Source organism: Anguilla rostrata, chromosome 13 (assembly GCF_018555375.3).
Source record: "Anguilla rostrata isolate EN2019 chromosome 13, ASM1855537v3, whole genome shotgun sequence".
Classification (NCBI taxonomy): domain Eukaryota; kingdom Metazoa; phylum Chordata; class Actinopteri; order Anguilliformes; family Anguillidae; genus Anguilla; species Anguilla rostrata.
Window position 1 is genome coordinate 20,563,825 of NC_057945.1, and position 16,800 is coordinate 20,580,624.

At 44.0% G+C, this 16,800-nt stretch overlaps 1 protein-coding gene across 12 annotated transcripts in view; it reads right to left on the reverse strand.

The window, feature by feature from the left end:
• Positions 1-5,561: 5,561 nt before the first annotated feature.
• LOC135237689 (serine/threonine-protein kinase WNK2-like) overlaps positions 5,562-16,800 on the reverse strand; it is a 29,956-nt gene continuing 18,717 nt past the window's right edge. For 6 of the 12 annotated variants that reach the window (XM_064305035.1, XM_064305038.1, XM_064305037.1 and 3 more), the window contains 11 exons: positions 16,549-16,647; positions 15,698-16,380; positions 15,316-15,373; positions 14,746-14,822; positions 13,839-14,431; positions 13,114-13,328; positions 12,533-12,715; positions 12,089-12,190; positions 11,691-11,735; positions 10,252-10,577; positions 5,562-10,152 (listed from right to left, as the gene is read on the reverse strand). In XM_064305035.1, coding sequence (XP_064161105.1) covers positions 9,859-10,152; positions 10,252-10,577; positions 11,691-11,735; positions 12,089-12,190; positions 12,533-12,715; positions 13,114-13,328; positions 13,839-14,431; positions 14,746-14,822; positions 15,316-15,373; positions 15,698-16,380; positions 16,549-16,647 — 2,675 coding nt within the window. In that variant the 3' untranslated portion in view covers positions 5,562-9,858. Of the gene's footprint in view, positions 10,153-10,251; positions 10,578-10,997; positions 11,418-11,690; positions 12,191-12,532; positions 12,716-13,113; positions 13,329-13,838; positions 14,432-14,745; positions 14,823-15,315; positions 15,374-15,697; positions 16,381-16,548; positions 16,648-16,800 lie in introns of those variants that run through there. The other 6 variants (XM_064305036.1, XM_064305043.1, XM_064305045.1 and 3 more) reach the window with 6 other exon arrangements.

A 16,800-nucleotide genomic window follows, 5' to 3' on the forward strand; every position in this document is an offset into this window, starting at 1 on the left:
TCCCTCAAATGCGCACTCTCTCACACACACATACGCACACATGCTTCCTGCAGTCACAGGGTGAGAGCCAGGACACTGGGGGACAGGAAAAGGCAAAGAAAAGTCCGGAACATCACTGATGCAGAGAGGGCTACATGGTACAAAAGGTGACGCTCAGATGTAATGCAAAGCATTTGGTCAAGGACACAGTCATGCTCAGCTGACTTCCCAAAAAAAATGACAAACAGGTCTAATAAAGTGCATCAAGAATGACTTTCGCTCTGACGGTATTCCGGTTTAAAACACGTGCCTTTATTTGTACTGGTTGTAAAATATTATACAGACGACATGTCTGATGGGAAGGGGACACACACATGCAGTTTACTTGTTGCGCTATCTAAATTAAATGAGAGAACCACCAAAAGAAACATTTTTTTACAAAAAAAGGAGTGGACAGGCAGCCTTGCTTGTTTTTTTTTTTGTTTGTTTTTTTTCATTATTCTGATAAGGGGAAAGCAGTAAGGGTAACAGACAGAGAAGGGACCGCAGCACAGATTGGACATGCAGCCATACAGGTCATTCAAATATGGCCTAAGGGTCAGCTGCCCTATGGACCATGCCACATGTCTCATAACCACAAAACATACTTAAGCAAAAAATGTTTTGTCTTATGCAAATATGAAAAAATATAATCACAGCTGGAAAATGACACACGCAGAGACATGGACACACAGTGGACTGTGAAGTGACGCTAAAAACAGCAGTCTCACAGAATGCACTTTCTACACTCAGACTTTCTGTACTGTACCAATGCCACCTGCTTGCTGGTTTGTTTGCACATTTTACAACCTTATTGATGCATACGCCCTCTAAATGAGCTGCATATGCATTATTGGGAGGGAAAAATATGATATTCCACATTTTCATTTTTTGCCCTAACTCATGACACATGACTCTTGAAGCTCAGAGACCTTGAGTGACAGAGTCGAAATTAAGCATTTGCTTCCTATAAATAACTTGTGTCTTCTCAGGTCAGGACTGTAATGAAATCTGTGCAGAAGAAGGTCACGTGGAAAAGGATGTTACTGTACGGTTAACTAGTGTAGGACATCAAGGTGCTTAAGGACATCAACCTTTAACCCAGTTTCCAAATATGGAGAGACCTCCTGTAGGTGAAGAAGAAGCAGCTGCAGCAAGTTTCCCTCTGACCCCACCATCCCCGCCCTGCAATTCATCCTAACAAGACAGAGAACCAATCAGGAGGCAATGCTTGCTGAATTGAACCAATCCTGGAGCCAAAACACAATATTAACTGGAGCGCTTCCTGGAAGAAAACCATTTGGCCATGTTCCTGCCTATGTTTATCCTAAACAGTGCACAATTTTTGAGATGTGTTTGCTCCTGTTTTGGTGAGTGTGCCAGGCTTTTATCAAGCAGTAGCAAATGATGCTTTTAAGAATCAATTTCTCACTGCACACCAAGGGTGCACAATAAGGGCCGATATGTTTCAGGACTTTGTGCTCTCCTGCTCTGAATGATTTAGCTCAATCATATCTTGATCTGACATCTGTAGAAGCATGAGTTACAGCCACAGACTGCAAATGTGTCCTCAAAATTTTAATGTGCTCAAGTACATGAGTGTATTAGCATATAATAGAGCTGTCAGAAAAAAACTATACGGTAACTGGTCGGGAACAAAAACCAGCATACAGATGCAGCCCCAACACTTATTGTTGTATTATTATGACACATTAGTTCAAAGACGTTAGTCCTGCACCCTTTGCACTGTAACTGTAGGAACATAGGGTCATCCGGGGTTGTCCACAGCTAAACAGACATCATCATTTACATCAAGCTTCTCGGCACTAAAGAGTTTCACGTCCAACAACAACTGTTTATCCATGTTTTTAACCTCCATCGCACCAAAAAGCAGTGACTCAGTGCGCAAAAGCCTCATTGGGCGTGGTCTCAAAAGGGGTGTGGCATTCACACTGGCCATTGTCTTTAGGAGCATAGTCAAATGGCCAAGCTTTGCCATCAACCTGGGAGATTCCCAGCTATTTCAAAGTCCATGCAGCTATTGTGTCACTGAAATAACACAGGCCTAATACTTAGGTACACTGAATATTACACCAGACACTGAACCTTAACCTCATGTTCCAATGAGAAACTATCCATAAGGGTGTGGCGCTGCCTTTCACCTGTCAGGAGAGCAGTGGGTGAGGAAAGGTGTGACGCTGCTGCAGAACATGCCCTGCAAAGAGATAAGCCAACCTGTGTAACACAGACTGACAACCCAGTGACTCTCACAACCACCACATCCCTCCAAACCTGGATACACTGGAGAAGGTCAGAGGGGAAAATAGGGTTCACAGATCAGCTGTAAGAAGCCAGGATGTTCAAGAAAAACACAGAGTAAATGAATGATGGAGCAACCTCGGGACAGGTCTGGATTAAGTTCTATTATATTAGCATATAAAGCTCAAAACTTTATATTGCAATATTCTGATGATCCACCACCTGTGGTGGACTACAGAATTCATTCACCAGTTTAATATTGTTGGAATCATGCTATTGTTTGTGAATGTTAGACACAGCTGAGCCTTTATGTCTCTGGATTACACTGCTCGCTGTTAAGGCAGGATGGATATTGGCCATTTTATAAGTTGCTGCTTTAGAGCAATGCAAAACCAAAATGGAGCCACAGCTCTGAACTATGACACAGACTAAGTAACACTGGGGCCTTTTCTTCGGGCCTGAAGTTACACCCACACATACAAGTTCACACACGCATACGTACACACGTACACTACACACATACTCGTTCAATAAGTGCAAGTGCATTCACACAGTCACAAAACGGAATGCTGAATAGGATTTTGTGCCACCCCCTCTGGAAGTGTGACCTTTTTCATAGCCAGGGCACAGTGTGGAGCAGCCACAACAGAAGAGGAAATGGAATGGGGGGGGGCGAGATTTCCCATAATTCATCGGAATTTAAAAAGGTCACACAGAGCACTCAACAAAACTGAAGCACACGTTGTTCTGTGTTGTGGTGAGTTGGGTTTAAAAAATGCTGATGAAAAGCTGTGCAAGTGAAACTGCACATTATTTGCTCCAGGACATGCTCCCTTGGGGGAGCAGTGTCCCTTTCCAGAGGGGCTCTGAATGGCTGTCCAGAACAATAGCAACCAAGTCAGCAGAGGAAGCTACAGGGTCAGCCACTGCACTCTGGAGGTCAAAGGACAACAGTTCCTACATTCTGCTCAGGAAATAGCAAAGATGGTGCAGGATATGGCAGGATGGTCATGTTGTAATTCAAGTCAATGGAGAATGCTGCCTGCATCTCCACTAACTTGCATGACAGATCATAAGAGCTATGGCAAAAGCATATCTATTTGTTAACTGTGTATCAAAGTCTGTCTGCATGATCACATTTACAATAACTTCCCAAACAAATAATTCATAAACCTACTCGATAAAGATAAATGAAGAAACATGTAGTATGGCACATCATATAATTGAAATTTCTCTAAATGTATTGTCATGTTTGCATTATATTTTTTAACCACCTAGGAATTACTTATATATATATTTTAAATATTACTTATTTATTCTGTACAAAAATAGCACATTTGTGAAAAGGTTTGAAAACATCCACAAGAGGTAGCATTTTGTTTTGAATTCACACTCACAATAATGGAGATCTTTCAGACAGAAAATCACCTTGCCGGCGCTTTGGCACTGGCTCAACCTCTGGAATTATTCAACTGCGGCAGGAACCACCCAACCCTGCTTGCTTCTGCCACCCTGTGGTACATTGGTGCACCACATCACCAAAGCACACTCAACCTGTGCTGGTGACAGTGCTCAGATAGTGTGAGCCACAACAGGGGAGAGAACTTGACCCACAACTTCCTAGTACTGCATAAATCTGCACACAGTTGCTGAAGATAGGACTGGCTACCACAACAGGCTTAGTCAATGGGAAAAGATCATATGTCATTATTCATGTGATAACAGCAGAATCTTGCCAAAAATATACAATATTCTTAATACTGAGTGCTGCAGAGTTGAATACACATCATCAAACATATCCTGCTCTGCTCAGTCCTGAAATGTAGAATTTGTAACTGCAGCATAACATGGCATGTTATGCATTAAATGTAAAGATCCATTTCACCCATTGTGCCTCCACAACACTGTGGCAGTGAACTCACCCCACCTGGTTTCCTGGGTCTGAACAGGTTGTCAAATTTAAGGTGAAAACAAAAACAAAAAGCTCTCTCTCTAACCTTTGAACTTCTTCCTAATTGATTTGTCAGTATCAACCACTAGATACAAGATGTGCTGTGCCAGTCGCTGAACTCCAGAGGGCACTAGAGTGGGCGCATGATGGCTCACCTGTGGAATCAGTGCTCTTCTGAACTCTCCTCAGCTGAGCAAGCACCTCGTTTGCACACATTTTTCACCTCAACCATCTTCACTTGGTACTTGTGGGCCAGATCACCATCCTAGTCGTAGAAGAGCAAGTCATGTTATTTCAAAACACAACAGACAACAGCAACAGGAAAACATCAGGAACAGACAAAACAGCAATTGAGAAGCAATAAAGGATGTGTATGTCAAGATGTCAGAATGTTTAACACATTAGTTTAAATCAACTGTCAGTTTTCAATTAAATAAGCCAATGAGCTTTGACCATTTAAAATTCAGGTAGGCAATGAAAGGGCTGCCTCCAGGGTGGTGTATTGTATACTAACCATCGGTGCAGTGATGTGCAATAGCAGTCTAAAACAAATGGCCAGGACTTAAAAATATCAGCACTGAAGAGGAAAGACCATCACCCAGGGAGAGGGATTTGGTCAGCATGCTAATGACTATTAAATGCATCATTGAATATACAGTATTTACCAGTACCACCAATATGGCCCGGAATCTTGGATATGTTGTTAGTGACAAATGTAAATTCGAAAGATATGACCTGACCATGTAGTGAATGTACTGTCTGTCTGAACCACGCACATCATGATAAGGAGAGCTAACAAGCCTAAAGTAGATAACAGTTTAATAACTGTGGCATTTTTGAGGAGATGTGGCTTAACCAATCATCTTATCCATGAGTGCAGCATTGCATTGTAAATCCCTTAATATCATCTGAATATTGGCTTCAGCGACGGCACTTGTTTAATTAGTATTTGAACTGTCAGCAAGGTGACTGACAAGGTATGGCAGCTGGAAAGACACCATAAATGAAATGGGGAGAGTGGTATGAAGAATATGACATTAACTAGCTAATTCATTTTCTTTCAACCTACACTGCATAAAAACTTTTAAAAAACATACATAACTTACTTAAGACAATTTATTGGTGGTATGATCCATTTAAATTTAAATCTTTAATTCAGAATTATTTCAGTGCAATAAATAGTATATAATAATATTTTTACCATCCATAAAATTAATCCAATAATTATAAATGTAACTTATTCATATGTAATGCATGGGGATTAAGAAGTTGTAATTCATAATACAATAAATAATTGCATACACCACCACAGTAACTTACACAGGACACACGATCAAGCTCAAAATAAGTTTATTTGACTTTAAGCATGTACAGCCATTGTGGTTAAGGGCTATTGACCAGGTCAGGAGATATAAGTGACCAGGAGGAGAAGACGCAGAAGTAACTGTACACAGAGCTGCAGAGCACGCATCCGATTCCCTGGCCACTGCTTTCATGATTACTCATTATTCAAACAGACTCATACATACAGAAGAGCACGCAGACAGACTCAGGAGTGTAGATGAACATACAATCTTGGCTGTACGCACAGATTTAGGCATACACAGGGTTTTTCCTGCAGTATTTTTTTTCAAGCCACCTATAGGAGAAATCGTGCAAAAAATGCAAACAAATAGAAATGGTCCGTGCATGTATTGGCACAATTTGGTGAATGTGAATTATTTATATAATAGATTAAAATAATAGACTGCATTTAAAGTTTTTTTTATTTATTTATTTTTTTTAGTTTTGATTGCTTTCAAGTTTACAATGTAGCCTAAGTTTACAATGACCGCTATATTACCCTCAGTACAGTCCGCTTAATCGCATGAAATAATGAGTGCCGACAACAGATGCATAGGCATCAGCTACAGACATGATTTTATACAAAAACCACCTACCTTTGCAAATTTGGGCGATTTTTGTGTCTTTCCAGGGAATTGTCAGTTTATTTATGAGGCATCTGTGGAACGAATGGGAAATGGTTTGGGATTTGGCAATTCTCTGCAAATACCTGAATTATGTAATTATCCAGTTGTGCAATTAAGTGGACTCTACTGTATTATCAGTAACCTACAGTGATTGAAATGAGAAGTAAAATTCAGAAAAACCTTTTCTGTTGTTAAAATGTACACCAGTGACAAAAATGGTAGTGCAAGCATTCTTTGAGTGCATGTATAAAAATAATTGAAATATATTAAGGTGCCATTTGTCTAGATTCTTTAAGATAAAAGGTTAATATTGCAAGTTTTGAGTGATTGATATGAAATGCATTTCAGGGCAATTCTGGCACTTACAAATGTGTAACCCCCAATACGTTTTTCACTTGTTCCAATTTTTCATTTTAGCTATGTGTTTCATTTTCTTATAGCTTACATCCCAATGCATTGTGGTGGTCTCTTAAAGACTCATACAGAACTTTATAATTGTATTTAAATATAGGGAGACAACACATTGAGTTGACAGTGGCAGTTAGGCTGGTCAGCTGTCGCTGTCATGCAAAATCACCACCTCAGCCCTATTTTGAGCCAGGAAAAACCATGCGTACAAATGGACATACAGACTCAGGCATACAGAGGGACAGATAGACAAAGTCATGTGTTCAGACTGACAGAGGGACAGATGGACATACAGACTCAGGTGTACCATAGTAGATACAAGATAAGAGAGGCCTCCTTGAACTGGAAGTATTTTGCTAAAGCAGAGGATTCTGCATACTATTTATAAAATTTCAATTCAAATTGAATTGATGGAATAATATACTGTACATTTGAGGAAGGACAGGAACTAAAGTCACTTATATTATTTATTGAAGACCCGAATGAGCAGCACCACTGCCTGTTGGCATGTGTCAGCAAACATCATTGCAGACAACAAAGAATGCTGAGCCTCTGTTTCACAGTTTCACTGGGCACATAAGCATTTATGTTTGTTAGCAAAGTTCAATACAGTCAGGGATATTTCTATTTATTTGCAAGGTTTTACACGGTCAGTTTTCAAGTTCCAATTACTGATACTCTTGCAGGTGTCATACAATGTTTTGTTTCCAGGTGTACATTATAAATGTAATAATTAATACACAATAATATTGTGACACAATCCACAACAAAGTTCTTTTTTAAATTGGGTTAACCTTAAATATGGAAAATCCAAAACACAGAAAAATACTAGAAGCCCAGTAACTTGTTTCTACACAAACATATCAGATTTTGGTGTGTAAATAAGACTATCCAAATTAAGAGTACAGCTGCGAGAGCCCTTGCTTCTCTTTCCCAAAGCCTGGCCAAAAATTTCAACGGCCAGTTGTATATGGTTGCTCGTTGCTGCAACCTCTGCTGCTGATTCAGGACAATGCAGACAAGCACATGCTTTCCTCTGAAGCACATGAGTCGGCCACTATTTCTTATCACACAGCTGTTCCCAAGTCAGGCTGAAAGGTTAACTTTGTTTTTTTTTTTTTAATTGGACCCATTTTCCGAATTAATTCCACCATACTGATCAGCAATGATAATAACTTTGTCACATAAACCTTTGTGGAGCTTTGGTCTCCCGAACAACTGTTCCACGCTGCTTTTCATGCAAACAAATGCATTCTAAATGTGGTTTTCCACCAAATTAAAGCTTGATTAACATATACACCTGTATTAAATAGATAACTGTGAGTGGTTATTGCTCCAGACTGTAATAATAATGTTCATTATCAATACTTTTGTGCACTGCAGAAACACTTGCTTACTTGCACTGTGGCAGGCTGTATTCATTTGCACAGGGGGGTGTGTTGGTAGAGTTGTTCACTACAGCAATTTCCTTCTCTGCTTGTCGTAGTTCTCACCGAGAACAATGTATGCTTCCGCTAAATAAAGTAGTCTGTCAGCTTAAATTCCAAATGCCTGGTAATGGACTGTTGGACAATGAATGCCCCCTTCAGGCCATTCAGTTATCATTTTGAGGGAGGGTATTTTATGGGCATTTCAAAGCTCGTTTGCATAGCCCCATTAGACTGCCTGGCAAAGCAGACTGGAGCAGTTCTCAGGAAGACTGAAGCTCTGCAAATAAAGATGTGGCAGAATTTTTATCATTACTGGTCTACATGGTGGAAAGTTTGGAAATTGGTCCAAGTAAAACAAAAACTGTTATCCCAGACAGCCTACTCTCTGAGATGTCACCAACTTTTGATACAGTACATACTGCATGTGTGAACCTTTCATAATGGCAATTATATTCATTGTAAATAAATTATAAATGATAATAATGCCTTCCCTCCCCAAAAAAGGTCATAATACGTTAATGAAACAAACATAAAAAAGGACCTAACTAAGATGCTAATGTAAGCGCATATGCAGTCTACGGCTGTTGAGCACAGCACTAAAAGTCTAGAGAAGCCTAGTGAACACTTATTAAGGCTCCTTGCCTGAATGCATATCATAATCTGAAACTCAATTTTTCAGCATTTACAAGCATTGTGCATCACTGAAATTGCACTGATTATTTTACACTGAAAAGCTCTGTCCCAGAGTCAATGCCGCAGCTCAGACACCACTCCCCAAGCTATATACTGGATTGACAGCAGAGTAGCCCCCAATGCAGCGAGAAACAGATGCACACAAAAGACCTCCAATGACAAATCCTAACCCTTCTCCGTGAAGCCCTGCCCTAGACTACATCACAGGCCAGCCCCCTGAAATGCACAGTCCACACTGAGTGCTGCCCCAGCTAACATTTCCAAAACTTTGGGGAAGATTCTGGTTAGATTTGGTTGATTTGGCAGATCCCATTTAGTTCTGAAGCAACATTACAATGAGCGTGTTTCTCAAACATTCCAAACAAGTCACAGAAAAAAGCATTCCAGGGATGTTGCACACAAATTTACTTGCAACATCCCTCAATGGTTTTTTTGTCAATGTTCCTTGTGACTGACTTTACAAACAATGTTCATGGGACATCCAGGAAACCGGAAACAAATCTACACGCTGGAAATGTTCTGAGAATCAAAAATTGTTAGCTCTGGGCACGGAAGGATTCAGGAACCAAATGCATTTTCAGATCAGTAAAAAGTAGAACCTTATGGCAACCAATACAGAATCAAATCTTTCGGACACCCTTGGATCCACTGGAAAGCACTGTTCAAGGCACTTCTGTACTTTCAGGGATGTTCACCTAAACTGCCTGTTCAACTTCGGTTAGACACATTTCCAAGCATCACAGCATTTTCTCTTTTATTCTCTAAATAGGAGCATATAACTTAATAATGTGTCTTAGGTTGAAAATATCAGTCCCAAAACTAATGTCAATATTAAATATGAGTGGAACTGTTTCACAGTGACTGCATGACAACATTATACAGTATGGCTGTAAAGCATACAGAGTATATACACACTCACACGCTAACAGCACGCACACAGGATATCTACACCCCCAGAGGATGTCTACACCCAAACTGGATATCTACACCCACACAGCATACCCACAAGCATCCACGGTATCTACACACACATGCGCACTGGGAATATACTGTACACGTTACGCATATATTCACACCTTTTATACATATGCACAGGGTTTTGAGGCATGCTGCATTCAGTTAACCCCAGCTAGGTGGTGTCTATGATCCCTATGACAGGATCTTGGAGCAATGTGGCCTGGGGCACTGGGCCCTTTATGAAGGGGCACACCACAGCCCCTGAGGTGACCCCTGAATTGATCCCACCTGGCCACAGTGCTGCATACAGGGGCACAGACATTGCCCGTCCTAGGGGGCGTGTGGGCGTCAGGCAGCCGGGCAGGACCCCCGCCTCAGGGGTGCAGCTCACGGCAGGGGGCAGGGCAGGGTCACACACAGCCAATGGTGGACAGGAGAGGGGCAGAGGGGGGCTGCCTAAATTCACCTGGAGAGGGAGAGAAAGAGCCATTCAGTATAAAGGCCAGTGCTCTGACCACTACTCAACACTGCTACCCTACTCCTCTTAAAGGCCCCCCTCCCTCACCTCGGTGGCACTAATCTCATTCCACAGCCATTGCAGTCCAGCATGGTTGGGGGTGGGGCGTCTCAGGGAAGGGGTGGACCTGTTTGAGCTGGAGGTGGAGCTATCTGGGCTGGGAGCAGGCCTTGCCAGCGTAGCCTCCAGTGTCTCTCGAGCCCAGTCATCCACCAGCTTGTGTAGGTCGTCTGCGAAGGAGCCCCTCTTGTTGTTGCTATTATTCGCTTGGGCCTGGGCAAACCCTGTGATTTGCTGATGATGAGGAGATGAAGACATTGCAGACTGCTGCTGATTGGATGCTGCTGTGGCCATTGTGCTGCTAGTGGATGACCCTACAACACGACACAATGTCACAGATTAGGGTCTAACAGGTCTCATACACACATGCACACAAAAACACGCTTCATTTTTTTCTGAGCACATGCTGTGGCATGACTGCACAGGCAGTTCTTAACAAAAGGGATAAATACCTGAACTCACCTGCAGGAAGAAGAGGGTGGAGTAGAGAAATCAGTACACCAGAAGACAAAGCAACTGAACTATGTGTTATGTGAAATGGTAATTTGCTTTATGTGGAGAAATGCTGTGCAGTTTTGTAATTTTTTATTGCACAATAACAACTCCTAAGTTCTGGAGCCTGGGCTTGAGGAGTCAAGCTAGTAGTTATGCTTTACGGCACAGTAGCTTTACAGTAGCTTTTAACAGAGAAGAGAATCAAGGCAATAGGAGCCGAGGTGCAGTGTGAAAAAGTGTTTTGTTGAGTCAAAAGACAGTAAGCGACTCAGCAGAGACATTGTGTTACACCTGGAGTCCTGGACCGTTTGGGAGCACTGACGGACCACATGCGCATATTGCAGTCTAAGGGCCAGGCCAAAACACACAGTCCTCAGGCTTGAGCACCTGTGTCTACTGTATCTCAAGACTGTTCTACATAAACATACAGCAGGAAACACACATCCAAACATGCAGCATTCGCATAGCAAAATAACTCTTCAAAAGAAGTAGCGAATGGCCAACCAGCTTCTTTAGTCAATCGCAAACATTTTAAACACAAACCGAAAAGGTGCACAGATAGACACAAGGCACCAAGGCACATCCTTACTTGCGTCCTGGAGGGCTCCAGTGTCGGCAGGTTTTTGCAGTTTCCTTTCAAATGGCAACCAGTCTAGACCCTGAAAACAAGGTGTGCAGACTCTTCAGCCCATCATTGACTTACATGTTTCACTTATGTGCTGAGAGACACCACAAACCAGTAGACACTGCAGCTTTGCAGGACTGGAGTCTGCTACCTTGTCGTATACTCTAATGCTCTCAACAGGCCGTGCTCGAGAAATAAGCGTAGCTGCATGCTGGAGGACACACATGCAGCTGGTCTGGAAGCCCCATACCAGGTAAACCCAGAGCATGCGCATGCTGGCAGAGAGGGAGAGTTAAAAGATAGTTACTGTTTCCACGATCTTTACCCACGCACAAGCGCCGCAGAGTGGACCCTATAAGGCAAGCACAGTCAGAACATTTTCAGCGCACTGAAGACCCACAGTCAGAACCCACTGTCAGCACAGTTAGGACACAGTCAAAACCCACAGTCAGATCACATTCAACACACTGAGAAAAAAAGATTATCTCAGAAGGTGGAGGTGTTTTTTTTACTCATAAATCAAACAGGACAGAACACCTAAGGCTCTGAACATTCTGGAACCATCTCACTGCCCCTCAGGTTCTAAAGACAGTTTGCTTCACTGTGAGAAGAGGAGGATGAACGTAGTCCAAACATAATTAAAACTGATCAGAGAGCCTTCAGTACTAAGAAGGGATGAAATGAAGGAGAAGAAAAAATACAAACAGATGGAGAGAGAGACGGGCCCGCCCAGGAATCGAGCCCGCGCTTTGCCGCTTGGCTTGTAGGTGACCCTCTCTGCGGCCGGCTGCTGCTGCTGCCTCCAACCTGCAGGTGGTAGCAGAGAGAGGAAGAAATGGTGTAGTGTTTTAGGTTTTACACCAGTGGGTTCAGGACTGGTCCAGACAGGGTGCAGACTCTTCTTAAAAATACTTACAGGCCAAATATTTCCCACTGTTTGTAAAATTATGAATGAATACTACATATTGTACGCTTGTGAACATAGTTTATTCCTTCATAAAACCTGGAAATTTTTTTGATGCATCTAGATAATAATTATTTTATTCTTGACAACAATCAAAGTATAAAGTTTGTATAAATAGTATGCATGGATGCATGTGTGTGTGTTTGCGTGTGTGTACCTGTGTGTATACAGAATGTGTGTGTTACCTTGGCCCTGGCTCTGGGTCCCAGTGTAGATGTTGTCAGAGGAAAGTGAGCTCTTAAGTGAGCAGGGCTGTGTTTGGACCGGTTCTGGTACCGAGGAGGGCAGAGTGGCAGTAGCATAGGGGGCGGAGCCATCTGCCACGCCCACATCTTTTAATGGTGAATCAGTCACTTTCGTAGGCTCACCTCCAGAGGAAAAACACAACATGGTTTGTGCACCTTCATAACTGCTCATCTACCCACACGTTTTCATCTCTAACCCCATTTAGACAAGCTACATTATGTGACCAAAATTATCTGGACACCCCTTGGATGGACCAAGGATGGACCGACTTCATATTAATGCCCATAATTTTGAATGAGATGTTGGGTGTCAGGTGTCCACATACTTTTGGTCATGTATTTATAGTGATCATGGTACAGCAGTCAGACTCATTGTTTTTTTAACAGTTTTTCCCCCTTATCCCCCAATTTGGAACAGCTACAACATTTGCCAGTAATTCAGGAACGTTAAATAAGCACAGGCTCTCCCCTGTAGCATGTGATGCTAATCACTGGTGGTCATGGCTGTTTCTCAGACTTACTGCTTTTAGTGGTTGCGCTCTTCAGCTGTTGGACCAAAGGGCTGAAGAGCTTTCCGGCCTTCAGTCTGTGCTTGTTTGCTTTCCGCCTGCGGCCAATGGGGGGCGCTGTGTGGGACATTCCCAGAGTGGGAGGGAAGGCCTTTCCCAGTTTGTTATACAGTGCCTCAACCTCTCTTCTGTGATAGGCCTGCAACTCTGAGATCTCCTGCAAGTGCCTGAGAATAGCAAAACACAGCATCTATGACTAACTGGCCTCTCCACTCAACATTCATTCAATGGTATAACCAAACTCTACTTGTAAGACACTGACTTAACTCAATAACCAGTCTCTTTTCCTCATAACACCCACCCAACACAATAACCTAAATCTCAAAATAATCACTCAACATTAAAATCTAACAAAAAAACATTCAATAAACACACTAAATTTATCTGAAAAACACTCACTCAACACAATAGCCAACACGCAGACAGACAGAAAACACACAAAAACCTACAAACACTGACAGACAGTCGCGGGAACTTGGGCCCCCACCCGTCCCCAAATAAATTCTTGGCTGCACCACTGCTCCCACGACCCTCCTTGAAAAAAATGTTCCCATGTGCCTATTCACAGATAAAAATACACATATAGTCTGACAGATACACATACTCTCCACCACATGCTCACGCTCACACCCACACGCGCACGCGCACACACACACACACACACACACACAGCGTACTTCTCCCTGAGTCTCTGTAACTCCTTCCTCATGTCTGTGTCCTCGAGCTCAGACTCGTTGTCGCTGCTGGCGTAGGAGTAGTAGGACTGCAGGGAGAGGTGGGCGGGTGTGGCGTCCAGCCGGCTGGGCGAATCAGAGCTCTGCACGCTGCTGCTGCGGCCAGACCGCCGCAGGAAGGCCACCGCCTTCTTCATCAGGTCCCTGCTCCTGCGCCGGGGGAGTCCGTGGGCGTGGCCAGGCGGAGCAGGTGGCACCTTTGCCGGGCTGCTCTCCTCCCCCGAGTCGGTGGAGAGGCGGCGGGGGTGCCTGGACCGGTCCAAAGGGCTGCAGGTGTACGCGCGCGGGACAGGGGGGATTCTGGGGGCTGAGGGGGGTGCGCCGAGGCAGAAGTCCTGGGTCGTGGAGAAGGTGTTCCTGCGAGTCCTCACAGTCGCTTCGTCTCTGCCGATGACCACAGAGAACCGGCCAGGGGTGGCGCTGGGGGCCTTGCTATCCCAGCCTGAGCCACCGGAGGGTGCTGGAGAGCCAGAGGCACTCCAGCTCCTCAGCTTCTGCTCCTGACTCCAACTGAGGTCCTGAGGGCCCATGATAAACTGTATAAAAAGGTACACTTTTATAACACTGCACTGCAATAACCACCCCATAACACACTCAACTCCAAAAATCCCCACTTTAAAACTGTGCCCTAGTACTCACCCATACAGCATTGCACCCCAGTAATCACCTTTTTAGCAGTGTACTCCAATCATCACCACTTTAAAATTTCAGCCCAATAATCACCCCTATTGCTAACTGCATTCCAATAATCATGTCATAAATGGCCTATACACACCAATAACACTATTTATACTACAAATACACACACTTACTGCAGCTGCTGCTTCCGGAATAATGCCACAATAAGTACCTTAAACCGGCTCCTGGCCCCAGAGCAGGAAGTAGAATGTGAAATTGTGTGACTCTTGGCTCCTCCCCTTCCTGAAGCTGTTGAAAAAAGATGACAAATCTTTTTTGTGTGACAGCATCCTTCAGGTAAACACATTTATCCCACAAACTGAAGGGAACCTGTTGATGACCCATATTCAGCAAACAATCAACATTTTAGAATGTTTGCACAGCTGGAAAATTCAGACACAAGTGCACACAGAGGATCATTCCTTAAAATAAATTAAAAAATGTCTGCACACTGCTTCTTGCAAAGCTTGAACTTACTGCCACACTTAGAAACTACTTTGATTGGCAGAAGTTTGTCACTCCTGCTTTTTCACTCTTAAGACATTCCGCCAAATCACTTTTTACATTTTTGTTAGGTTTTATGCTGAAAGAGTTTCAATGGATTCTCAAACAATCAGATAACACCCCAAAATAAATGCTCTGTTCAAACATCAAAGTCTGGGTTTTGGTGAGAATTCAACATGGAAGTCAAGTGAAATGCCTCTGTTTGTGGCATGAAATGCACAAAACATGAAGAACATACCACTGATAACAGAGTCACTGAGCGAGCTGAGACTGCCTTGTCTCTCTGGGATCTGAGGCTGAGAAAGAGTGACAGAGCAAAGAGAGGGAGAGGGAGAGGGAGAAAGATACAGAGAGAGAGAGAGAGAGGGGGGAAAGCAAGAGGGTGGGTGAAAAGGGTGTGATCAAACTCAAACATAGTTGGAGTAGGAATACAAATATAATGTTGTTATTGTTAGGAATAAGAAAACATAATTTAATTATAAATCCTTATTGCCAGGTTAATGTAAATTTCTAATTGCTTGATCTGAGAATAAAAGTTTTTGTTCATTTGTTTTGTTTGCAGACAGGCAGATTGATATTATTCAGATTACACTGTTGGACAGAGACAGTAATGACTTTACCAATTGGTCGCCTTTCCTGGAGAACCCATCCCCTGACGGGACGTGAGCCTGTCGTTCAGACCCGCCTGCTGCTCCACCCGGGCCAGGGGAGTAGACATACTCTCCGGGGGTCCCTGCAGTGCTGCCGGTCGGGTACAGGGGCACATACTCCTGGTACAGCAAATTCCGCAGTTTCTCGTCCAGCGTCTTGATGGTGCTGTCCACCAGCCCCGCCCTGGGAGGCCCCTCCCCATCTGACTCGCCCAGCCCTGCCTGATGCATGGGGGCGGGGCCAGGAGTGGAGATCTGTGACACTTGGGCAGGGCTTTGGGGTAGTGAGGACTGCTTGATCCCACCCACTGATGACTGCAGGATGGGCGTGGCGCAGGGCTGCTGCAGGACAGGCCCGGGCTGGGGGGGAGGGCCGGGGGCGGGGCTGCTGTGGGCGGGCGGGAGCAGTGGCATGGCAGTCAGGTCACCAGTCAGGTCAGAGGTCAGAGCTGGCACCAGGGGGCAGCAAGGCACCTCCTCGGCTAGCTCAGCCACCTGGACAGGTGAGACGGAACCACGGAGAGCAGTACGTGCCACGCCCTCTGACTGGGCTGGAGCCACAGGGCCATAGAATTGTGGAGCCGTAGCTGAGGGTGAGGAGGCGGAGCCTCGTGATCTGACCACACCCTCAGGCCACTGACTGGCCAGCGGATCTGAGGGAAAGAGACAGAAGGGTGAGGTGATGCTACCTGTGTAGCTGTGTTCAGGTTAGGTGATGTAACCTGTGTAGCTGAGCTCAGGTGAGGTGATGTTACCTGTGTAGCTCTGCTCAGGTGGGGTGATGTTATCTGTGTAGCTGTGTTCAGGTGGGGTGATGTTACCTGTGTTGCTGTGCTGTTTAGGTGACTCCTCCTCCTCTTCCTGGGTGGAGGTTTCAGCTACAGGGCAGATGATGAACCACCGTTTTCCAGTATGGAGCACTGTAAGGACGGAGGTAAACATGACACCCAAACCTCCACCTGTTATGTTTTCTATTTATTCTTTCACATCATTCAGTCTTTCGCTCTGTCGCATAGCGGTATGTTAGGCATGGGTGTTAGAAGCAGCAGTTAAACAGAGAGGGATGCAGTGCA